Source organism: Nymphalis io, chromosome 8, assembly GCF_905147045.1.
Source record: "Nymphalis io chromosome 8, ilAglIoxx1.1, whole genome shotgun sequence".
NCBI classification, from domain to species: domain Eukaryota; kingdom Metazoa; phylum Arthropoda; class Insecta; order Lepidoptera; family Nymphalidae; genus Nymphalis; species Nymphalis io.
The window spans coordinates 12,619,279-12,644,856 of record NC_065895.1 but is presented as its reverse complement, the minus strand read 5'-3'; the positions used below and the strand labels follow the sequence as shown (position 1 = coordinate 12,644,856).

The 25,578-nt window shown below is 37.8% G+C and overlaps 3 protein-coding genes and 1 non-coding gene across 14 annotated transcripts in view; 3 read left to right on the top strand and 1 right to left on the bottom strand.

Annotated features, from left to right (window-relative positions):
- The first annotated feature begins 44 nt into the window (after positions 1–44).
- Positions 45–1,974, top strand: LOC126770090 (transmembrane emp24 domain-containing protein 5). Its single transcript, XM_050489248.1, has 4 exons — positions 45–285; positions 371–634; positions 897–1,015; positions 1,544–1,974. Exons 1-4 carry the CDS (start codon positions 73–75, stop codon positions 1,650–1,652), a joined length of 705 nt encoding a protein of 234 aa, XP_050345205.1. The 5' UTR covers positions 45–72; the 3' UTR covers positions 1,653–1,974.
- Positions 1,975–3,919: 1,945 nt separating this feature from the next.
- The window catches only part of LOC126769931 (rho guanine nucleotide exchange factor 15), a 115,266-nt gene continuing 93,607 nt past the window's right edge, over positions 3,920–25,578 (bottom strand). For 7 of the 11 annotated variants that reach the window (XM_050488924.1, XM_050488927.1, XM_050488925.1 and 4 more), the window contains 14 exons: positions 24,802–24,949; positions 23,879–24,482; positions 21,251–21,420; positions 17,038–17,155; positions 12,891–13,035; positions 10,434–10,611; positions 9,910–10,092; positions 9,238–9,442; positions 8,920–9,088; positions 8,395–8,534; positions 6,335–6,484; positions 5,890–6,025; positions 5,478–5,679; positions 3,920–5,226 (listed from right to left, as the gene is read on the bottom strand). In XM_050488924.1, coding sequence (XP_050344881.1) covers positions 5,060–5,226; positions 5,478–5,679; positions 5,890–6,025; positions 6,335–6,484; positions 8,395–8,534; positions 8,920–9,088; positions 9,238–9,442; positions 9,910–10,092; positions 10,434–10,611; positions 12,891–13,035; positions 17,038–17,155; positions 21,251–21,420; positions 23,879–24,482; positions 24,802–24,949 — 2,715 coding nt within the window. In that variant the 3' untranslated portion in view covers positions 3,920–5,059. The remainder of the gene's footprint in view (positions 5,227–5,477; positions 5,680–5,889; positions 6,026–6,334; positions 6,485–8,394; positions 8,535–8,919; positions 9,089–9,237; positions 9,443–9,909; positions 10,093–10,433; positions 10,612–12,890; positions 13,036–17,037; positions 17,156–21,250; positions 21,421–23,878; positions 24,483–24,801; positions 24,950–25,578) is intronic. The other 4 variants (XM_050488930.1, XM_050488931.1, XM_050488929.1 and 1 more) reach the window with 4 other exon arrangements.
- LOC126770117 (acyl-CoA-binding protein homolog) overlaps positions 4,782–25,578 on the top strand; it is a 152,130-nt gene continuing 131,333 nt past the window's right edge. The window contains exon 1 of the mRNA XM_050489285.1: positions 4,782–4,791. The gene's annotated coding sequence lies outside the window, so the exon portion shown is untranslated. The remainder of the gene's footprint in view (positions 4,792–25,578) is intronic.
- Positions 24,638–24,709, top strand: Trnae-cuc (transfer RNA glutamic acid (anticodon CUC)). The gene has a single exon. It is a non-coding gene; the product is annotated as a tRNA-Glu (tRNA).

The window sequence follows — 25,578 nt, the reverse complement described above, 5'->3', positions numbered from 1 at the left end:
TAAATCAAAAGTCATTTTGACACTTCAACCGTTTTTACTTTTCATTTTCATTACCCACGTCAGTTTTAAAAAATGGCTCATAGGACGTGGCATATGTTTTCTTTAATAACACTAATATTTACAATTTTATCACATGTCGGCGAATCATCTTCGTCGTCACCGACACCATGGTACGAAAATCTACCAGCAGTGACCATGGATTACAAAGTACACATTGACGCTGGCAAAGAAGATTGTTATTTTCAGTATGTCCAGCAGGGCGCTACTTTTTACGCGAGTTATCAAGTAATTAGCCTTTCTCTTTAACTAGTGCATATGTGATAATTTAACTTAGCAATAAATAAATAGATTTTGTTTGATTTGTTGGTAGGTGTTAAAAGGAGGCGACGGAATGTGTGGGTTTGCGGTTCGGCACCCTAATGGACAGATAGTGCACCCATACGAGTGGCGCCAGAGTGCTGAGTATGCCGACCAGTCGAGCTCTGGTGGTTATTATGCCGTGTGTATAGACAACCAGTTCTCAAGGTTTGCAGGAAAACTAGTCAACTTGTACCTTTCTGTGATTAGGTACGATAAATGGGAGCAATATGCAAAGGAGGTAGAGGAACTCGACATGAATATCAAGAATTTTACTGTGAGTGTTTTTACATTACATTTATTTTGAATAAACAGCACTACTAATTTTGATATATTTTACTCCATGTTTATAATATACTTATAGAATTTCAAAATGTATCACATTTGAACAATCTATTTAAAGCTTGCTTGGAGATTCTATTAAAATAAAATAAAAAACAAATCATGTTTATCAGAAATAATTGTATTAGGCAAAGGTCTTCTTTTTTGTCATAAAGATAATAATGACTTTTAACTAAAACTTAATTCTTTTTTTTCAGAATTCAATACAATTTGTCGAGCGCAATGTCAATGACATATTACAATATCAATATCATTCCAGAGCAAGAGAATCTCGAGATTATAATTTACTAGTCGACAATAATGCTTATGTGTTAAGGTATGTATAAGTTAATTGTATATCATATAGTAAGAGTTAGTACTTATGCTATGTGATGTCATTTGGTAAACTCTCATATCGGTATTTTGAGATTATTCACATAGACATTCGGCCTTAGTTATTCCAGCCCCTGGTTGATCTTGAGCAGCTGAACGTACAATTATAGATCAAATGAGTCAAGTGTCCTGCTAATTCACCATTTTGGGCCTGGTTGTTATACAGACTAACCCAGCAGCTCGTAAACTTCTTAGCTGCAACATTATTCATTGAGCATAATTAAAATCTGTTAAGATCAGCAAAAATTTTTTCTTTCTTTTTTATAATTGAAATATATTTGAGAACTCACTTCTACTATCTTTTGCACAGCAACAATAATACCAAGAATATATAAATAAGTCATAAATTATGATTGTTTAATTCCGCTGGACAGTGAAATAGTTCTTTTTAATTAATTCTTAATCTCTTAATAATGGCTGCCGAATTGTAACTTAAAGCACTGATTTATTATATCTACGGTTTATTTTTCAGGTGGTCTTTCATTCAAATTATAGCTGTTGCGGCAACAGGCACACTGCAAGTCTATTTTGTAAGAAAACTCTTTGAAGTTAAGGAAAACTCGTCTAAAACGAGAATATAATTTTTCAAATATTCTATTATAAGGAAAAGACACAATTAACTCTTGACTGAATCAACTCATTCCTTGTTAAGACTATTTACTTTACTTATTATCTGATCTCTTTTTTTTTCTATTTTTTCTTTACCTGACCATAATCATAATTAGTATAACATACAATAGATTAAAAATAATAAGGTCATAAATATTATTTAAAATAGAATTCAATAAGATATTTTTAACAATTTTTATTTTATTTTTGCCTTTTTATATTTGAATTTTTTTTGTTATTGTTGTTAAATTAACATATATTTATAAAAAAAAATTGAATGAAAATATTTTTTGTATGCATTTTTTAATATAAAGAAAGATTGATTGGTGTTATGAGTTTAAAAGCCTAGTTTTGTATAAAGTTAAAATTGCCTTGTAATGGCTAAAATCGTTTAAAACAATAAAGTACAAGATAAGCAAAGAGTTTTTCATTTTTATGTTCATCAAGTAACATGTGCGTGTCAGCATGGCAGCCTAACGTCGGAGTCAAAGCGACATATTCAAGAGTAATGGGCATGTAGACGGGCCGTTGGCGTGGTTGGTAGATACTTGCCTTTCACACTGAAGGTTGTGGATTCGATTCCCACCCAGAACAGACATTTGTGTGCATAAATGTCTGTTTGTCCTGAGTACGGGTGTAATTATCTACATAAGTATGTATTTACAAAAGAAAAGTAGTATATGTAGTATATCAGTTGTCCGGTTTCCATCGTACAAGCTCTGCTTAGTTTGGGATCAAATGGCCATGTGTGAATAATATCATCAAAGACTAAGACTAATAATTCAAGACTGGGGTAAGCATAGCATATAACTTATCTATTATATTATAATTACTCTCATTAGAATCACAACTCGTACAAAAATGATCGGCATTACCCTAGGTTTTACCAGGGGAGATTTCCCCATCTAGGCAATCATATCCCATGATTTAGTAGAAGAAAAAAAAATACTACAAAAACGTTTTTGTAAATAAAATCTTTAATCATCATTTTGTTTTGTTGTTTTGTCATCATAAAAGTAATTTAAAAATAATTAACCGTCAAGATAATCGATTTTTTACGTAATTGTAACTTTCACATTCACATCCAATAATAACGGATGCAATTCTCAATTTTCCCTCTTTTGGCGACAATGAATAGCAGCTAACTTTTTTTTTTTTTATAGAATAGGAAGGTGGACGAGCATATGGGCTACCTGATGGTAAGTGGTCACCAAACGCCCTTAAACATTGGCATTGTAAGAAATGTCAACCATCGCTTACATATCCAATGCGCCACCAACCTTGGGAACTAAGATTTTATGTCCCTTGTGCCTGTAATTACACTGGCTCATTCACCCTGCAAACCGGAACGCAACAAGTATTGCTGTTTTGCGGTAGAATATCTGATGAGTGGGTGGTACTTACCCAGACGAGCTTGCACAAAGCCCAACCACCAGTTATTTAACTATTTATAAAAGTTTATTATATCATTAAGCAATCACTTTCTTTTCTCCAATTTCGTGTTATATTTTTTATACCATTCATACAATAAACCCGCGTCACTTATTTGTACGTAGTACGTACTCGTAAATATATGCGTTTGCGCAAGTGACTGAAGATTCCGTTCAAACTTTTAAAGCTCGATGCATTATTGAATTGCTTTCGGCGCGTGTCGAGTGGTAGGAAGAATTGGGTCTACACATATTTTTTTTCCGATTCAATTATAACAACGAATTAAGACTTTAAAAATGTAAATCACAACGTACTCATATTCTATTAAATTTACTTTATATCCAATTTTTTTTCATTGATGTGTGTAATTTATTTATTTAATACAGATGTTTTTTTTTTTATTTCGATGTAGGTTTGTATTTTTTTTTCATGAAGAAATTGTTAAGGAATCGTGTTTTCACAACATATAGGCATTAGTATATATTATTTACAAAGAGATAATTGAATAAACGACATGCTGGGTCAAATCATTCGAGGTTATATATAATCTTTTCGTTAAACATATATTTAGAACGCGCCATCTTTATACAGAGGTTTGGAGTTGGAGTTTTCTGCTACTACTACTTCTGCTGTTAAATTTATATAAAAAAACAAGGGATCAGGTTTTTGGTATTAATTAACTATGTAGATTATCTAGACAAGAATACATGAATAGTCGAATCACAGTAAAATCGACGAGTTAGTATCATTACGATTATATCAATTGTAGAACTCGACTAAATAATAATGTGATTATAAATAAAATACGTTATATTTATAAAATTATATTTGATGTAAATTACTCTGTTTCATGATCTTAATTAATATTATGTCTATATTTTTACAATCATTAAAATAATTTAAGATACTACATAAACATTTGTTGAACAAAAAATTATAGTGCGACTTTCCAAACGAATTTGAGAATAAAAAGTTTCTGAAAAAATAAAGGGAATGTTGATGGAATCTACATTGTGAACTGTATTCACTTTATTTTTAGAATATTCAAATTTCACTCGTCCGCTATTTGACTAGTTAATTTATGAATCAGCGAACAAGCGAATGGTATACGTACCTAGGTTTAAACTTAAATTATAAATTATACACATCTAGAATTTAATTTAGAAAGTTGTAAATAAAAAATGTATTTATTATCTTTGAAGTTTTTAACGGCTAAGGATTAATATCCTAAATGTGTATGTTTAGTTAGTAATAATCTTAACTAAATATTAATTTCTCATTTCGAAAACAATTCTATACAATAATTTTTCGTGAATCTCATTCGTAACTGTACATTTCGCATACTTACTTATGTTAGTAAAATAGCTACAATTAGCGCGTCGCGTTTAATATAATTATACATTTAATATTATAAATTTAAAAGCACCAAAATTAAACCACGCGAAATTCGGTGCAATGTATACAACAACGATTCGTAACATTTTCATGCATTAAATACGCCAAAAATTGTCTTAAAATTACAATAGGCAGTTTCTGGACGGAAACACTTTGTTACTCTTAAAAAAACTGTCATAATAAATGTGAATTAATACTTATTACTTATCAACAATCGCATCTTAAAAATATACTATACAAAATGATAACACACCGTAAAATTTTTTTGAACTTTAAATTTTTTCATAATAATAATAAGTTAAAAACAAATACATTTTTAAAAATTGTAAAATATACAGAAAGGGATGGTATCCATATCCATTGTCATATATAAGGCGATGGTGTGAGCAGCGGTTTTGTAAGTATCACTTTTTTGTTTTATGTGACATAGTAGATATAAGGTCATCTAGCATTATTATTTATCTTTTATGAACTCGTACGATGTCATCAACGATCATATTTCGTAATGTTATCGCGTATTATAGCGATCGCAGCAGCAGCGGCGGCGCGTCGTTCAGACGGGTCGTTTCTTCTGTCCGAGGTAGGTGGCGGAGAGCGCCAGCAGGCGGTACCGCTGTCGCAGGTTGCGCGCGCGCACGTGCTGCGACGCGATCTCCGCCGTGTAGGCGCCGGGGAACCAGCCCGCCTCGCCGTCGCGCGTGCGCTCGCCGTAGTACCAGCCTGCGCCCGCGACCGACATTCTTAGATATCAACTTAGTCATGCTCGTGTTGCGCGTACATTCGCATACAAAAATTAGGTGTTGTCAACACTTAATTTTTCCCCCAAAAGGAGTAATTGAAACTAAACCACCTAAATTGATATTTTCTATTACAAAATAAAGCAAAGACTTAAATAGTGACTAGTATGATTCATTAGTTGTGAAATGCTTTGGTGGGAGATAGATCATCAGATGTCATCAGGAGGCACTCACCCTCGCTGGTCTTGCGCGTGACGTTGACGACGTCCCCCTCGGCCAGCGCCAGCTCGTCGGGCTGCGCGGGCGCGTAGGCGTAGAGCGCGGTGACCTGCGGGCAGTCCCAGCCCGCGTACAGCGTCTCCCCCGCGCCCGCCGCGGGCGGCGCCAGCGCCTCCGCCCAGCGCCGCGCGTCCGTCTCGCTCGGGCACGACAGCAGCTGCGCACACACGTACACACTGTACTATACTATTATTTAACAGTGCCTGCGAGTGCAGGGCGAGTGAACGAGCCAGTGATGTTTCCCTTACGACATTCCGATCGACTTCAATGAGTTTTGAAAAGAATTTAAGTGAGTAGTGAATGTTGTAGACGCAGTCTTGGCATGAATATGTAAATGAACATAGAGGAACAGAGCTGTCGTAAGTACCATCTCGATGGTGCGTCCCTCGTGGTTCTCCAGCAGAGTGAGCAGCAGCGCGTGCTTGGCCCCGGCGGCCACGTCGCTGGCGCACACCTCCACCAGCGAGCGCGCGCAGTGGTCCACCGCCACGAACGACTCCTCGCTGAAGAGATCATTATTATCGTCTATTTTACATCGCCGTCGAAATCCCACACGCAAAGTAAATAACTATTAAAATTTTAAGTAAGATTTAAACTTAGAAAGCAATTTAATTTATAACACATAATGATAGTATTAAATAAAACGGTAATGTATCGGTTTCCGTGTGATTTTTAAATATAGATTCAATATAAGTTAAGACTTATATTTCCCTCTAAGGAGGGACAGATAAAGTGAGCCTTTATAGTTTATTTGGTAGTGGTTAAGATTAATTATACGCCTGTGTACCGATGAGTTTAATTAATCGACTTACCCCTTCTTCTTCGTGATAACGAGGTGATCGTTAAAGAGGAAGAGGTGTAGCGGTATTTTGTGGAACTTTTTGCCGAAGGTGAGCTTCAACTCATCGTTTTTCCAGAGCAGCTGCGTCATCTCCCCGGAGCGTACGAGCCAACGAACTGGTCTGCAATACAAATACCAAATTATTATAACAACTATGTAATTGGTGAGACCTATTGCCTTAATGAGGGAGGAATTGCGTGTGTGGGCGTGCATGCATGTGTATGTATATGCGTTCGCGCGTGCTTGTATGTGTGCGTGTGTGTGTACGTGTGTGTGTGTGTGTGTGCGTGTGTGTGTATGTACCTGCGGTCGCGGCGGGAGAGCGCGGGCCACAGCTCGGGCGCGCGGCGCAGCGCGGGCGGCACGTGTGTGTGTGTGTGTATGTGTGTGTGTACCTGCGGTCGCGGCGGGAGAGCGCGGGCCACAGCTCGGGCGCGCGGCGCAGCGCGGGCGGCACGTGTGTGTGTGTGTGTATGTGTGTGTGTACCTGCGGTCGCGGCGGGAGAGCGCGGACCACAGCTCGGGCGCGCGGCGCAGCGCGGGCGGCACGTGTGTGTGTATGTGTGTGTGTACCTGCGGTCGCGGCGGGAGAGCGCGGGCCACAGCTCGGGCGCGCGGCGCAGCGCGGGCGGCACGTGTGTGTGTGTGTGTATGTGTGTGTGTACCTGCGGTCGCGGCGGGAGAGCGCGGGCCACAGCTCGGGCGCGCGGCGCAGCGCGGGCGGCACGTGTGTGTGTGTGTGTATGTGTGTGTGTACCTGCGGTCGCGGCGGGAGAGCGCGGGCCACAGCTCGGGTGCGCGGCGCAGCGCGGGCGGCACGTGTGTGTGTGTGTGTGTGTATGTGTGTGTGTACCTGCGGTCGCGGCGGGAGAGCGCGGGCCACAGCTCGGGCGCGTGGCGCAGCGCGGGCGGCACGTGTGTGTGTGTGTGTGTATGTGTGTGTGTACCTGCGGTCGCGGCGGGAGAGCGCGGGCCACAGCTCGGGCGCGCGGCGCAGCGCGGGCGGCACGTGTGTGTGTATGTGTGTGTGTACCTGCGGTCGCGGCGGGAGAGCGCGGGCCACAGCTCGGGCGCGCGGCGCAGCGCGGGCGGCACGTGTGTGTGTGTGTGTGTGTGTGTGTGTGTACCTGCGGTCGCGGCGGGAGAGCGCGGACCACAGCTCGGGCGCGCGGCGCAGCGCGGGCGGCACGTGTGTGTGTGTGTGTGTATGTGTGTGTGTACCTGCGGTCGCGGCGGGAGAGCGCGGGCCACAGCTCGGGCGCGCGGCGCAGCGCGGGCGGCACGTGTGTGTGTGTGTGTGTGTGTACCTGCGGTCGCGGCGGGAGAGCGCGGGCCACAGCTCGGGCGCGCGGCGCAGCGCGGGCGGCACGTGTGTGTGTGTGTGTATGTGTGTGTGTACCTGCGGTCGCGGCGGGAGAGCGCGGGCCACAGCTCGGGCGCGCGGCGCAGCGCGGGCGGCACGTGTGTGTGTATGTGTGTGTGTACCTGCGGTCGCGGCGGGAGAGCGCGGGCCACAGCTCGGGCGCGCGGCGCAGCGCGGGCGGCACGTGTGTGTGTGTGTGTGTGTGTGTGTGTGTGTACCTGCGGTCGCGGCGGGAGAGCGCGGACCACAGCTCGGGCGCGCGGCGCAGCGCGGGCGGCACGTGTGTGTGTGTGTGTGTATGTGTGTGTGTACCTGCGGTCGCGGCGGGAGAGCGCGGGCCACAGCTCGGGCGCGCGGCGCAGCGCGGGCGGCACGTGTGTGTGTATGTGTGTGTGTACCTGCGGTCGCGGCGGGAGAGCGCGGGCCACAGCTCGGGCGCGCGGCGCAGCGCGGGCGGCACGTGTGTGTGTGTGTGTATGTGTGTGTGTACCTGCGGTCGCGGCGGGAGAGCGCGGGCCACAGCTCGGGCGCGCGGCGCAGCGCGGGCGGCACGTGTGTGTGTATGTGTGTGTGTACCTGCGGTCGCGGCGGGAGTGCGCGGGCCACAGCTCGGGCGCGCGGCGCAGCGCGGGCGGCACGTGTGTGTGTGTGTGTGTGTGTGTGTGTACCTGCGGTCGCGGCGGGAGAGCGCGGGCCACAGCTCGGGCGCGCGGCGCAGCGCGGGCGGCACGTGTATGTCGCGCGCGACGCGCCACATCTCTTCGACGCGCTCGGTGTTGCGCGCGCCCTCGTTGCACTGCGACACGAACTGCACACATCAGTCAGAACTAGCGTTAGAGGGATAGTAGTCGCCATTGTGGTCCGTTTTATAAGAAGTTTAACGCGAGATGAACGAAAACAGTACACCGTCTTTATAAGCTACTTGTTACGAACTATGCTTTGAACTTATATTCTACCATCAAACAGCAATACTTCGTAGTGTTGTGTTCCGGTTATTGAAATGTAAGTGACCCAGTGTAATGATAGTCACAGATAAATAAAATCTTTGTTCTCAAGGTCGGTGGCGCATTGGGGATGTAAGGAATGGTTGATATTTCTTCACAAACAATGTCTATGGTGATGGTGACCACTTACCATCAGGTTACCCATTTGAAAATCAGCCTAAAAATTTTATTTTTTCGTTCGGCACGTACGTCGTTGAGCGTGGCGAGTGCGTGCATGCAGCCGCGGTATTCGTCGTCCGCGGGCGCCAGGTTGCGCAGCACGGCGTCCAGCAGCAGCGGCAGGCGCGTCACGCGCTGCATGGGCAGCAACAGGAACGAGTGCAGCGATAGGCTCTGGCACGCGGGTTGGCCTTCCAGTCTGCGGACGAGGAGAGACAGGCGTTTCATATTTTAGGCTTTTTTGACCAACTCGAGCAAGAGTCGATCTGCATGTCAGATTTCTGGGTGGCATTTCTATGTGACACTGTGGCAACCACATAATTTACTACTGTAAAGTGATGAATATACCTTCTAAGCGCTGCAGCGAAGGACGGGCGCTCTCTCAAGCGCTGCAGCGTCTTAACCATAAGCGGCTGGTTCTCACAGTACTTGACGTAGGAATGGAATCGAGCTTCGGCGTGGCGCTGAACGATGTCGCATATATCTTGGAGCAGTATATTCTCTTGCCAGCACTTTTCTAATTCCGTCATCAGAACTTGAGAACATTTGCGCACTAGAAAAAAAAAACATTAGTTATGTGGTGATATTACTATAAGTAGGATAATTTGTTAAGGGCATTACTAAAAGCAGATTATTCATTTCATAAGCAAATTGGGTTGATTTAAGCTCATTTGCAGCAAATGTTTTTACCAACACTAAATTCTCAATTTTTTAAATAATAAATCATTTTAAATGTTTGACTTCCTTGCTCGATAAAATATTTCGACCTGCCACAGTACAATTAGCACTCAAAGCGTTCGCTGCTTATTATTGCTATGTATCGCAAATAAATAAATTGATTGATTGTAATTGCAAGCGACTCTCGAAAATTCTTTAAAACTGAGAAGGACATCTGATGTAGCGCATTTTAATTTAGATTATTTTGTACATTTACTAACGCGTTAAGACTTAAGTTTTAATTGTGTTACTAAGCCAAACAAACTAAATTTATGTTATGTGAAATAAACTATGATATAATACCCGGTATGATGGTGGAGAACAGCGTATCCCAGTCCTCCCTCGGGAGCACGTGGCGGTCGCGGAAGGCGGGGTGCGAGATGAAGTGCGTCTCGAGCACGTTCAGCGAGTTTAGATACGAAGCTTCTGATGTCAGAAGTTCGAACTTCGCTTCCTGGAGTCGTTTCTGAGCCGGTGCTAGCGAACCTATATTGTAAACAACATATTTTAATATCATATAAAATAAAAGTTTATTAGACTTTAATTATAACAAAAGTAAGGTACAAATTAAAGGAACAAGAATAATCATTTCGATTACATGATAGTTATCTGGTAATACACTATACTTTCTATGTTTTGTAAGCAAACTGTAAAAAGGGACGTTAAGTGTAGACTCTCTCTGGCGTGTAACACTGCTTAATATGGCATTTGTTAAACAATTAACATTTTTTTTGCTAAAGGAGGTCGGTGGTTATTGTGTAAGTAACATCGTTGTGTGCTGTATAAGTAGTGTAAGCGATTATATAACTCAGACAGTTAGTACTCACTGAGCACAGCCGAGTTGACGACCTCGGGTACCTCGCACCAGAGCGTGCGCGCGGGCCCGCGCGGCGCCACGAGCGCCATGGCGGACGGGCGCGTCGCGCTCGCGGCGGAGCCCGCGGTCGACCCGCCGCCGGTCTCGTACGCGTCCGAGTCGGAGTCGCCCGTCTCGCGGCACGCAGACTAAGGAATTTATACGTATATATAAAAATACATTTTAAATGAGGTGGTCAAAAAAGTACATTCCCCGTACACATAGATAGTAAATATATTGTATATAATAAGAATTAAAAAAAAATAATTATTACGTAGTTTTTAACCTCTCTGAACTTGGAAGGTTTAATTTCAAAATATGTAATGTAAGATGAATTTTAAGTTCCGTTTGTCAACTTCCACCATAATGAAGCACAGAGAAAGATAAGTATAATAATGCACGTTCAAGCCGATGCATACTACCTGCATAGATATGCATGGACCAATGATATGGCCTCATATTACGAACATTATATTTATACGAAAATGTCTTATTTGTTGCATTTAATAAAATTATATTTTCATATATGTTGATGCGTAAGATTGTTTATTTTTATATAACACAAAAACATAATATTTAAAACGGAACGCGTCCACTTTTGCCCGCGAGCGCGATTCTATGTCAATGTAAAGTCATTGCAGATTTTCCCTTGCGTACTGTTTGTTTTTTTGCGATTCGTTTCGAAATTTTTTTAAACCCCGCTTATCTCTACGGTTTGATACCATCTACCACTCGATTAAGTTGCTTTATAAAATATTTATAAATATAAAAAATTAAAAATATTATAGGAAAATCAAAATATAACATAATAAATCAAAAAGTTGTAATGCCGAGTTTTTTGAGTTTTTTATTTATAGCAATTTAATATCCCAATATTCACGAATATAAAACATCACAACTCATTGGCGTGAATAAAATTTCGATATCTATACAAACGCTCATACAGGACTTGGCCATGTCCTTTACAGCCAAGTTTATTATAGTTCATCTTTGTTGCAATATTTATAATTGAAGATACAAGTGGTAAAAGGTGTCATAAAATAAAACGTCGATTTGAGCAATTGTCAGGTTTATGGTTTTTAGTTGATATTGACATTTATAGATATTAAATTTTTAAAACGTAAGAGCTGAAGTTCCCATCATGTTTATAGTGACTTAATGCACATTGATGTAACAAATTGAAAAAAGTTTTAAAATGTGACATAGGGCCTTCATCCACTTATGTCTTCAATTAAATAACGTCAAACGCAAAAATTACCTCAAAATAACACAACATAATTCTACAACTTCCGCAAAATACTAATGGTCATAAATGTGAATGGGATCATTGTAATCGTGCTTCAAATAGACCAATAACATGATCGGCAAACATGGAGATGTAAGGTCAAGTTTAACGTTGTTGGAGGTTACATCAATTACGAAGCAATTAATATAATAATTAACACACTTAACAAGATAGACCCGTTTGTTTTGACGTTACATCAAACGATTAAATTAATAATTATATTGACCCCGTTATTCTGATGTTTACGTTAATTGAATAATATTTTTGATAACCTACATTATAAAATTGTAAATGTTAAGCAACAATTTCCCTTCGAGACTGTGTGTGTCAGAACCACCGGAAAATGGATTATTAAGAACACAAGACTCACTCATCAACGTTGACGTCATTTCTTAGATTTACCAAACGTCAGTGACGTATAAAAAGTACCGGTGAGGTATCTTTTCAATATAATTCTACATCATCATGTTTACTATAAAAACGTTATCAGAAAGCGCTTTTTTACATTTTTTAACTTCTTTAAATTCTCCTTTTAAAATATTTTTATAAATAAAATTGATATTGATTATACATAAAGTGATTATGTAGGGTAATTGATTAACTAAACTTAACCTTGTTGAAAACCCAGCCGAGATGGCCCAGTGGTAAGAACGTGTGAAACTTAACCGATGATCGTGGGTTCAAACCCGGGCAAGCACCACTGAGTTTTCATGTGCTTAATTTTTGATTTTAATTCATCTCGTGCTTTACGGCGAAGGAAAACATCGTGAGAAAATTTGCATGTGTCTAATTTCACTGAAATTCTGCCACATGTATATTCAACCAACCCGTATTAGAGCAGCGTGGTTAAATAAGCTCCATACCTTCTCCTCAAAAAGGAAGTGGAGGCCTTAGCCCAGCATTGGGACTGCTGGGCTAAGCTCCTCTTTCCTCAGAATCATTGGCTGATACTATATAAACCTTGATAAAGTATAAAAATGAATTTCACCTCAATAAGTACAAGCTTACCGCCAAGTTTCACTATGATTTCTATAATTCCTTTAAGCAATTTAAGACACGATAAATCTACATAACGTTTACGTAGGTATAACAAAATAGGAAACACTTAATTGAAAATTGATTAGCGATGTATTGAAAGTTTACCTCGACTTTGGCGGCGTTGTAGAACTGGTAGAGCGGTTCGTGGGTGAACAGCGAGTGTGGGAGCGGCGACGCTGGGTGCGAGCCCGAGGACGCACCCGACGATGACGAGATGTTGCCAGCCTGGTACAGACCGGCTTCCGCGTACCTAGAATTATTAACGATTCGGTCAATATCGAATTTATAAAACGCGATTCACATATAAAATATCATCTTTACATTTAAAACTGCGAAGTTAACAGCATGTAAAGTAACACAGACCGCATTTGATCCACCAATATTATTCACGTTTATTCAGATTCTTCGCTTCACGGTAACATGAGATAAGGAGTATAAGGTTAAAGAGAAAGTCTGGGATCGCGATGTGAATTACGATATGCAAATAATAATAATAACGGGTGAAAACAATTTCAAAACGATCGAGCGATCAACACGATATTATAAAACAATATTGTGATTCATAAAAAATATTAACGTAAAATTACCGATAACCGTCAGCGCTCGTTGTATCTTCGCGTTTGATTGTAATGAAAAAAAAAAAACCGTTTTCGAGCAAGAACCGGTCTGCACTGATTTTTAAAAGATATCAAGCGCCAATAAAAAAATATGCAGCAAAACCTGAACTTGCAATGTTAACAACCTGATAAATATTAAATAAAACATTGTAAATAAAGTATTCTTAACGGTAGAAAAGAAAGTAAAACGATTTAAAAAAACATAATAATATGAAAGTGACAGTAAGAAATATATAATTAATGTTTAATTTCTGACCTTTATAGACTGAGGGGCAGGTCACGATATGGAACTAGTCTCACGAACAGTAATCGAACAATATACCTAATATTGTCTTTCAAATATCTGTTTTTATTATTATGAATAATAACAAAAATTCCACAAAATTTGTAAACAATTATCGTCACTGAACGGCAAAACGACAAAATATTACTGAGAGTATTCGTAACTCGGTGATGTCCATACAACAGTTGATATAACTATGTAGGTTCATATACAAACATTAAATTCATTGGTGAGTCAAGTTATAGACGATTAGCGGGAATGAGAAATTTGCGTTCTACTAATATTTATATATAAAATAATAATTATTTTAGCTCTTATCACTAATTTAACAAAAGCAATGACAATCATAGATTATTGATGGCGTAACGAGTTAATCCTAGTGAGAAATATTTCAAACAAAATTCATTCGATATTTGACGCAACGATTTATAACTTTGCTATTCTAATCGAAGAAGGAGCAAAGTTATCTTTGCTTATGCAAACCTTAGATTTTTACATATTCTTAGCGATTTTATAAAATCTTCGATATATTGTGCACTACAAACAATGTATTATATACATATTTACGCATAATATATTTTTATTCATAGAACACTACTGAACTAAATTACTTATAACCAATTTAATTTATAATAATATTTATAATTCACACACGGCCATCTGATCCTAAATTAAGCAGATCTTGTGCTATAGAAACCAGACAACTGATATACTACATATACTACTTTCTTTCGTAAATACACTTATATAGATAATTACACCCAGACTCAGGAAGAACAGACATGTTCATGCACAAAAATGTCTGTCCTGGGTGGGAATCGAAGCCACAACCTTCGGCGTAAAGGCAAGTATCTATCAACCACGCCAACCGGCCCGGCAATTTCACTTTAAAAGTTCCGATAACATCTTGGTCATCATTCAAAACGCAATTTTTTAACAAATTCACCATGAGTACCATAAATTTAAGATCTCGACCAAAAAAGATATATCGAATAAATTCAATTAAAGTTGTTTACATATTTGTCTTTATTCCCCTTGAGGTTGGAACAGGTTATACGAGCCATTCACTATACTATAGGCAAACAAATAAGTAATTCACGAAATTTTGTATGGAGACTCCTTCTGTATGGAGAAAATATTGAATTTTATAAATTAAAACTAGTCTACGTCATTTTCCATTTATCAACAACTGATCACGTGACATATCATATATCAATACATATACATGTATATGTAAGTTACATATATATGTATGTATATGTTAGAGAATAAATAATAATAATAATTAAATATAGTGTTGGTTCTGACTTTTGTATGACTAATGGCGCCATTCATCATGACAGTGACAGTGACATAAGACGATTTGACAGTTATGTGAGTTATCGTGAGTCAGTCGAGCAGTTTTCAAATTCAAAATCATTGTGTTAGAACACTCGACTGTGCCGCACGTGCACACTGACTGTGTCAGACGAATAAATAATATTAAACATAGAACATTTTGCAACATATGCATTATTAAAACAAATTTATTTATTAGTTTACTTGCAGTTTTGTTTAATGCCGCGGCAGAATTGGTTGAGAACTCGCTGTTGCTTATGAACTACGACGAGCCTAACTGTCCAGAACAGGCTTGTGAGTCAGAGCATAATGGCCGCGTCATTTTGAACGGCTCCGGCCCGAAGATTATAATCCGCAATCAACTTATATCCTTACGAATCAGGACTATGAAATAAGTTTGATGTATCCCACTTGTGGTTCAAGAAATTAAAGAATCTTCTGTTATAGAAATGATTATAAAAAAAAGTTATCGGAATAAGAATAAAAAAAAAGTTGTTCTATTGACAGTTGAAAGGGGCCTCTGCCTAAAGATTAATAAAGTATGAGAAAAAATAAAAGCAGAGTATGGATTGTCAAAAAAAAAAAAAACACTGCCATACCATTGCCTTTTGAAGGGAAAATATTGAACAAATAAAAAAAAAGTTGTTCAATTCCCCTGTCAGAGAGTTGACAGCCGTGGGATCTATCAATGCTGTGCTCATTGTCCATTATTAGTAATCAGGCTATCATTATCAATAGATTGTCTGTCTATCGTTTTTGTTCCTTAGATGCGAATGTAAGTGCGTTTGTTTGTTACGCTTTAACGGCTTAAATACTCAACCGATTATGATCAAATTTCAGGTTCTCAGGGGTACATAGGGTACGTAAACCACGTGATCCCCTCCTTGCGCACGTAAAAAGCCGCTGACGGAAACTAGTACTTCACATACAAACAACTCTTTAGATATGTTTCGTTTAACATTAATTTTTAAAAGATAAACGTTATATTAGTTATCTTTGTATAAAATATAAATTAAAATAATGTTAACGGTACGTGGTGTGAATATATTTTTTGTAATTGATAAATGTGTGGAAAAACAGCATTTTAAAATTTTAATACCTACATTTTTTTATGAATACGAATAAACAAAGAGAACAGTTAAACTTATAACTGTATTTTATGGTTCTTAGAAGGGAAATGTGTCGATTTTGTTTAATTTGATTCGAAGGATTCCAAGTACTATACACAATGGTAGTAGATAGCTACATAGCGTCATTATATAAATTGAATGAATCGTATATTTAAATCCATGTACAAGTTTAAAATTTTCATAATTTTATTTATTTACTTGTTTAAAAATGTGTTTCTTTTTTAAACCGGCGCTGTTTAATTTTGTTCACAAGTAAGGAGCTGAACGAAAATCGGTGCTGTGTACTTACAACATTACTCATACTTACAACACTACATTTGAACTAACAATTGTGCCGCAACAATTGTAAATTCGTAATCTTTGTAACAATATTGAGAATAATACATTTATTTACTTATTATCATTATTGCACTGGAGTGTAACTATAGTTTCGATATAAATGATATGTATTTTATTATAATATATATATAGTTTGATGAAAATTATTGAAGGCTGATAGAGTGATTATGTTTTCATAATAAAAATAATATCTGGTTTTTTTAATATAGAACAGGAAGGCGGACAAGCATATGAGCCACCTGATGGTAAGTGATCACCAACGCACATAGACATTGGCATTGTAAGAAATGTTAAACATCGCTTACATCATCAATGCGCCACCAACCTTGGATACTAAGATGTTATATCCCTTGTGCCTGTAATTACACTGGCTTACTCGCCGTTCAAATTGGAACACAACAATACCAACTGCTCTTTTGCGGTAGAATATCTGATGAGCGGGTGGTACCTACCTAGACGAGCTTGCACAAAGCTCTACCACCAGTGCGGTGCAGTGTATTGATTAATAATAAATGTATTTATTAAACAAGATAGTCAAAACTTACCAGGACGACGTCGATGTGTGCGGGGGGACCGCGTCTGCGCCGCACTCCGCGTACCACGAGGTTCGCGTGCGCGGCCCCTTCTCCTTGCGCGACAAGGTCGGGAGGAGCCGCTTCAGCTCTGTTGTTTTTATAAAAAAAAATTGAAATTTGCTACCGGTGATGGTTGTGTACACTGAAAGCCATTCATTTGCGTTAAGTTATTATACCTTACTGAACACATTTTTTAAATATGATTGATTTCTTGTAACACGTGTCTGTCAAAGAAATAATTTTGTAACAACTTTAGATATTCAGAAACAATTTAATATTTTAACAAATAAATAAATCAATTCAACTTTATCGTATTAAATTGTACAATTGTAATTGTACAAAATGGTTTATTTACAACTTAACAAGTCAAACGCAACGACCTGAATTTAGGCCACTCAGTGTACACAAAGCGAACAAGAGATCATTATTAGACGTGGGTGTGTACATATCGTTTGCTCGATGTGCATAAATTATTCTACACTTCCATGCACTGCACAGATATCACTGCATGCATACATATAAATGTTAATATCTATGAAATGCTCAATACGTCATGCTGACATAATTTAACGAAATTAGAAGATAATACGATGAAATATTAAACTCACGACCCATTTAGAAGCGAAACATAAAACAACACATACACTAAGTGCGCAGAAATTTTGCAATTATACCGTTTAACTATTTATTAAACATTGAAACGTGTATCGCGTGCAGATAATGTAGAGTGACTAAATATATTAGGTTATTAAAGATTCTAACGTCTCTGCCCACACGTTTATCTGTAGGTCGCAAAACGATGCACTCTAAGGCCGTTCGTGTAATTAAACCGCTAGGAAAATCGTTATTTATAACAATAAAAATGCTCAAGTCGCCTTGACAAGGATATAACAAGTTGGCATAACGAGTTGAATTGTTTTATTCAAAACTTAGAAGATTTTCCTTATAAATGTATTTTAAATTTTAATATCTATCTTTCTTTATATAAAAAAAATATTTTAGACGCTTAATTTTCTTTATTAAATCGATATAATTGCAAAACATATTGAAATAACATAAATTAATAAAACATAATGAACATCTTGATGTAAATGAAATGTAAGAATCAGCTTTAGGAAAACAACTAATTTTGTAGCTGAAAATGAATGTTTAATACCAAAACCCAACATATAATGATAAGAAGTAAAATATATTGTTTAACAGATGAGAGAAGAACAAAGACAGTGCAAACATATATGTATATGACATTCACGAAGCTGTACGGTTTGTGCCTCAACCATCCTCTGACCGCTGAAAATAACTAATATAAAAAAAACTTGCCCATTATTATTTTTTAATTAATTCAAAGCACTGTTTATATTTTTAAGCTATGTCTATACAGATCCGATTTTTTGAGTTTTTTTAAGAATAAATAGTATTTTTTTATATGTTATAAACATTATACTGGAAGTGGACCGGTCACTTCTGGAGTACTTCGAAATAGATAATAAATATTAGTTATTTGCAGAGGGACAGAGGTTCTGACCTTTGTTTAGCGCTGTCTTCGTTTTATCAAGTAACCCTTTAGGAACGATTTATTGTATAAATTACGATGAGACGTCAACTGAAATCTTTACTTATCGTATTAAAGTCCTAATGTAAAAAACAGTTTTAAACATTACAAGGAACTGGCTTAGTTTTAACGACTTCTTAAAATTGTAATACATTTTGGGTTATAGTAATTGCTAAAAACTACACATCTACCATCCTTACCTACTCCTACAAACGAAACATTAAAAAGTGTGCAACTTAGTACATTTGGTAGATCACAGAAATGAAATATTTTTGCATCGAAAATGTTATTATTTAATATTGTTCATTATAATATCATACTTAAGTTGCGTTCAAATTAGATCTTGAAATTTAACCCATAACACGCCCAGAAAAGTATCGCTTATAAAATGTTACTTATTATATTAAATATTTCATCACTATTCACGGGTAATAAATTAAAAATATATTTTACTAATTTCTACAATCGCACTGACAGTGCTTCGAAAACGCCACAACCGTTTTCGAGATTCACATTAAAACAAAAATAAAAATCTAGTAATATTATTTTACGAAATTACGAAATTTACTTAATGTAAAAGGCGTATCATTCCAATACAATGACATTTGTCAGTTAAAAGGCAGATGTTACTGACTACTGTAACCCTTATTATAAACATAACAGCTATTTAACGTTCATCAACCTTTATCTTTAATCGTATAATGCGTCTTATTATTAACTATTTCCGGTTTAATTCAGTTATTTCTCAATGAATGCTCGATATACGATGGTAAGTTAGATTTAATAAATAATTGTGGTGAAAATACTAAAGCTTTCATTATGAAAGCGTTGGTGGAGTGGGATGTGGACTGTGGACATATCGAAATCACGTTGACGATATTTATTAATAAGTTTATATATAATTATTATTTGAATGTTTACGGCGTTAGAATATTTATTTGTGATATTTATTATCTGTCTTTTTTCCTTTCTACAGAAATATATAAAATACTCTTCCTATATATAATGTCCTCCAAGACCGATTTCGCCCACGGCGGCCAATCTCAAGAGAGATTAGCAAACTGCGCAGGAGATATTATAGTGCACAAGGACGTGCGCAAACACAGGTGCACTCTTTCTTCCCTTACTCTCATAATCCGATGGGACGGCAATCCGACACGACCAGAAAGAGTTCAGGCGCAGGACCAACGGCTTTACGTGCTTTCCGAGGCACGGGAGAGTCTTTCCGAGACACACTTCCAACTTCCAGACTCCGGGATGCTACTGAGAATTTTCTGACAGAAAAACCTAATAACTTTTTATTGGTCCGACCTGGAAACTGAACCCAGGACCTCCGGGTCTGCGGCCTTACATCAAGCCACAAGACCAACCAATATTTTCAAAAATAATAAAAATCACCCTAAAACTAAGTACATATTAATTCTAATAACTCATTATATGTCGCTGTTATTTCCAGTTCTATGCGAAGAAAGTAAAACCTAAGCATATAATGAAAATAATTCTTTAAAATTTAACAGTTGCCATTTTTGTGATGAAAGCATGGATGAGATAGAAGCTAAATATATGAAAATTTTATTAACACTAGTTTGATAGCAACCGAATAAATTAATTTAAAATGATTTGTCAGGGGATCTGCACGTTTCGGTATATCCTTTTTTATTTCAAGCATTGAAAACCGTTAATAACTTATAACCAGACTTGGGCTAAAAGTAATCAGATTAATATAATTACGATTATAATGTGTAATCATTAATCGCTATTATAGTACAGTTATCAAAAAAGTAGCAAGAGTCATGTAAGTGTCCCAGGGCATCTTCGCGCGTTTTTTTCGTAATCAATTAAAGTTAATCTGTAATCATCATGATTGCCCATTATTATTGTAATCTTTAACAGAGTAACAAAAGCGGATATGAGTAGTTCACTGAAATAGTGTTGTACTATAAATAGATATTTTATTAAAGAACTGATTCCAAAGCAGAGCTAATAGCAAATTGCATGGAATTTGTAAACTTCAAGCTTGTTTATCTTTAATCATTTTCCGATATAACACATATACAATCAATATATTTATTTTATTATGTACTTTATTAAAGTTGCCTTTTATAGGCACTTTTGAATGTTTAAATAAAGGTACTCTTTTTCTTATATCAAATCAGGTAGTCAACCATATGCTTATAGCTAAATGTATGTATCCTAAATAGAAATCAACGTAGTATTAACTCTATCTTTTTTATATAAATTCTTGTACTATGTATCTAATAGTATGTATTATATATTTTATAATTTTAACAAGATGCCGCAAATTTTAAGCAAATAATCTTCCAAAGGCCACAGGACAGGAAAAGAAAGGTTACATAGTGTAGGGCTATAAGGTCTATAATATGGTAAGGAATACTAGGTAAGGTTAAAAATATACATGTGACAAAATATCTTAACACGCAGGACATTCCAACGGTCACCAGGGCAAAAGCTCGATTGACTAGAGTGACACTGGACATGTATATCTGTGTCTAATACGAAAGGCGAATGAACATCTGACAGGCTTCGATTCATCCCCCTAGATAGCGTCACATTTAGCCCTAACCAGCCGTAGTTCCAGTCGACGTCTCAAGTAAAGCAAATAATCCCGACCTTCGTTGACAGCGCTAAGGTCAGTGTGCGGCGCGCGGTGCGCGGGGGGCGGCGGCGGCGGCAGCGCGGGGCGCTCCAGTGCCAGGCACGGGGACGACTCGGACCATGCGCGCAGCGTACCGTCGCGGCGCCGGTCGGCCGGCGACAGCGTCTCCGCGCCCGTCTCGCTGCTGAAATGACCTCGTGGTGAGACACTGTACACATATTAACTACACATACACTGCGGATACACAGTAGAATGGGACAACATAGAACACCGAACAATCGTCGAAAAGTAAATTGTCTTGGTGCTTTTCAATTAAATATTGTTAAAATTAAATTGTACACAAAAATTCAGTTCACGTTGTCTGTAAATTAAAGTTGCTGTTTACATTTAGCAAATGGTAAGGACTCCATAACGGATCAATTTTATAATACTCGCAGTAAGGAAAATACAGAGAACACTCTTTATATGGCCAGAGCTTGAAATGTCTAATACATATAATCGGACAGTATGACTGTTTCGTTGGTGTAGTGAATATTTGATAATGCTAATAAAAATGTTTTTCTATCGCGGAATCTTAGTATCAAGCTTCTATCAAGCACTGAGCTTTGAAGTCACTGTCAGTGTTTACATTTTTTAAATTATTATTAACCTCACACCAGAAATTTCCAATAAATCTATAGTTCACGTACCGAGGGTAAATAATAGTTTTAGTAATTTTCGGACGTCTTATCTTTAAATATTTTTATAACGTCATTTTTAGTAAGCCAAAGTAAGACATTAGTTTAACGCGTGTAAAGTAAGCTCGTGTAAAATAATATATATATATACTAAATCTGTTTTTTATATCCAAAACTAACCGCCGTACTTCAACCAATGATATCGTGTTATTTTTCCAATTGCATTTCCCATTCCTAACCCAGTTATCCTTATTGAGTGCAGAAGGTTTTTGAAGTTAAACTATTGAATGAATATGGACCACCTGATGGTAAGTGGTCACCAACGCCCAGACATAGACATTTGCATTGTAAGAAATGTTAAGCATCGCTTACATCACCAATGCGCCACCAACCTTGGGAACTAAGTCGTTATGTCCCTTGTGCCTGTAATTACACTGGCTCACTCACTCTTCAAACCGGAACACCACAATACCGAGTACTGCTGTTTCAAATTCGGTACCACCCATTCATCATCTGATGAATGGGTGGTACCTACCCAGACGAGCATGCACGAAGCCCTACCACCAGTAAAGTAAGTTAAACTATTGAATGTCTACCTTATGTTTATTGTACGTAAAAACAGTATAGCAGAATATTTTAATGTAGTCCTAAATACTATGAATGTCAATCAAACGTCATGTTAATCGATATTAAGGCGATATCAACAAAACTGATTAACATTTACGCAACGAAATATCCCGTCTCTTTAGAAATCTTGCTACATAGAGACGTAAGAGGGCAAATAGCCGTCACTCATTAATATTGCAAATAAATTATAAACCTGTATACCTCTAAAATGCTTAAATATAGCTTTATGAAATAAAAATAAAAAAGAGGAGAGGAGGCCTTTAGCCCAGCAGTGGGACATTCACAGGCTGTTACGGTTACGGTACGAAATAAAAATAAACGTTTCTTCAACATCAACTTCTTTTTTAATTTATATTTATAAATAGAGAAATTAAAATCATATTTATTATTATTTTCCATTTACACAAAAACATACGCGCGGATTGAGAACCTTCTTTTTTTGTCTTCGTCAAATAAACCAATCAAGAAAATATAGTAGTAGAAGTTTACTGGTGGTAGAGCTTTGTGCAAGCTCGTCTGGGTAGGTACCACCCACTCATCAGATATTCTACCGCAAAACAGCAGTACTTAATATTGTTACGTTCCGGTTTGAAGGGTGTGTGAGCCAGTGTAATTACAGGCATAAGGGATATAACATCTTAGTTTCCAAGCTTGGTGGCGCATTGGTGATGTTAACATTTCTTACAATGCCAATGTCTGTGGGCGTTGGTGACCACTTATCATCAGGTAGCCCACATGCTCGTCCGCCTTCCTGTTCTATATAAAAAAAAAGTTTCGTAGAGTATATTAAAAGTATATGGTATACTCTTTGTAACTTTGTATGACCTAAATTATTCGAACTGAAATAGTTCGCCTTACTTCATTACTCGGAATCGGTTAATTTCTCAGCTTAAGAAACGAACGGAATACCAGTATTACGTTATCATTAGATTGCTAGACATATACGAACTTTATAACGAAATGTTATTGCTTGCGAATTATTGTAAATGTGTTATAAAAATTACACAAACAGAAGTCCGTCCGGTTATTTTTAAAACATTATTATAATATTTGTTATGATTTAATTGCATGACAATTAGATTATGTTTAAAAATTATATAAAAGTGTTAAAATAAATACTATACACTTGCTTTTTAATTACCGATAGTAAAATGTATCTCCGTGCCATTCTTGTCCGTGCGTTTGTTGTAATTTTTTTATAAGTAATTTACGTTACTTAAATGCATCTTCATGTACAAATAAAAGCTTTCATTGGACTCTACGAGGACGGCCATTTTCATTGCAAAAATATATACATAGATATACATATATATATAACAGAAAATAATGATAAATTACCAATTGCTGAACCCGGAGTCACCGTCCATAGAATCAGTCAAGTAAAACGTCGAGTTGGTGATCTTCAACGCGCTGGGAACGTCCGAGTTGATGTCCACCGCCATAGACGTCGCTCGCCTGAACCGAGACTTGAAGGAAAAATATGCTTTCCGTGACAACGTGCCGCTGCTTTTAGTATCACTAGTGGGCGTCGTGGGCTTGTCTGGAGGGGGTTTATCTGGTAAGGGGGGCGGTACTTCCCCATGACTATTCCTTTTTTCAGCAGTCTTATTAATCTTTTCGCCCGTTACGGGTTTATTTGTCCCCTTGTCGGTCGCGGTCTTGTTAACGCCTTTCTCAGCTGTACCATACTTGTTAATACCTTTATCTCCTATTACAGTCTTCAATTCCTCCTTGAACGTTCCAGTAATCTTCGCCAAGGGATTATCGGTTTTATTCAAAACATTTCTGGTGTCATTAAAGTTTATATTACTGTATATATGCTGGATTTCTGGTTTCTCGTAATTAGCGTATATCGGTGACTTTGTTTTTGTTTGGGTCTTCGGTACGTCGTATGTCCCGTTTTGATTGTTTGCTTTGGTGAATGTTTTACCGTCCATTGCCACTGCAGAGATAAATAATATATTACGATAAGACGTATACATTTAATAATATAGAAAGACATATATTAGGTATATTTAAATAATATTTTTTAAATTAATATTATATTTATAGTACGAAAGTTAAATTCAAATCCATTATTTCACTATACTTACATCATCCGATATGGTCTAGTGGCTAGGATACCTGGCTCTCACCCAGGAGGCTCGGGTTCGATTCCCGGTATCGGAATAACTTTTTATATTTATTTTTGTCGACAATCATATTTTATTAATAATTTTTTTTTGAATTAAAGTTTTATTATGTAATGAGTATTATTTTACCAGAGTATCGTTTTGTGAGATTTCGCTTTATCTGTCGCATCTTGCGTTGCGCGGCACTTGCTATTTTGGTGAGGCTATATGGACCCCCTCCGGGCGGGGAGGGTAGTCTGGACGCAGGTAGCGCAGGGGGTACCTCAGGTTGTATAATCTGAAATAATTCACAAAAAAAATAAAATTCAATATAATATCAAAAAACATTGATTTTAATATTTATGGATAGAGAACTGTTTTTTACGTTATCACGTCGTAACTACGACTTGACTACTAGAGAGAGAAAGAGTTTACTCACTAGAAAACTATAAGAGACTACTCAATCGATCATGATGAAATTTTGCGCTTAATCAGGATACAATAAAGGATCTAATAAATTTCGCTCATATTGGCGTGGTTGATGGATGCTTGCCTTTCACGCCGACGGTTGTGGGTTCGATTCCCACCCAGGACTGATATTTGTGTGCATGAATATGTCTGTTTGTCCCGAGTCTGGGTGTTATCTATATAAGTATATATTTACAAAAGAAAAGTAGTATATAGTTGTCTGGTTTCCATAGTACAAACTCTGCTTAGTTTGGGATGATGATGATGATAATGTAGATGACCGTGTATGAAAAATGTCCCAGGATATTATTATATTACCCCACTTTACTCCATTTGGAAGAGACATGATAATCGATTGTGTAGATTCTGAAAATCGTGCACAAGCAAACGTCCAATCAAACGGGACCATATATTTCATATAAAAAAATAAGAAAAAAGGGATAATGTTTTATTTCGTCA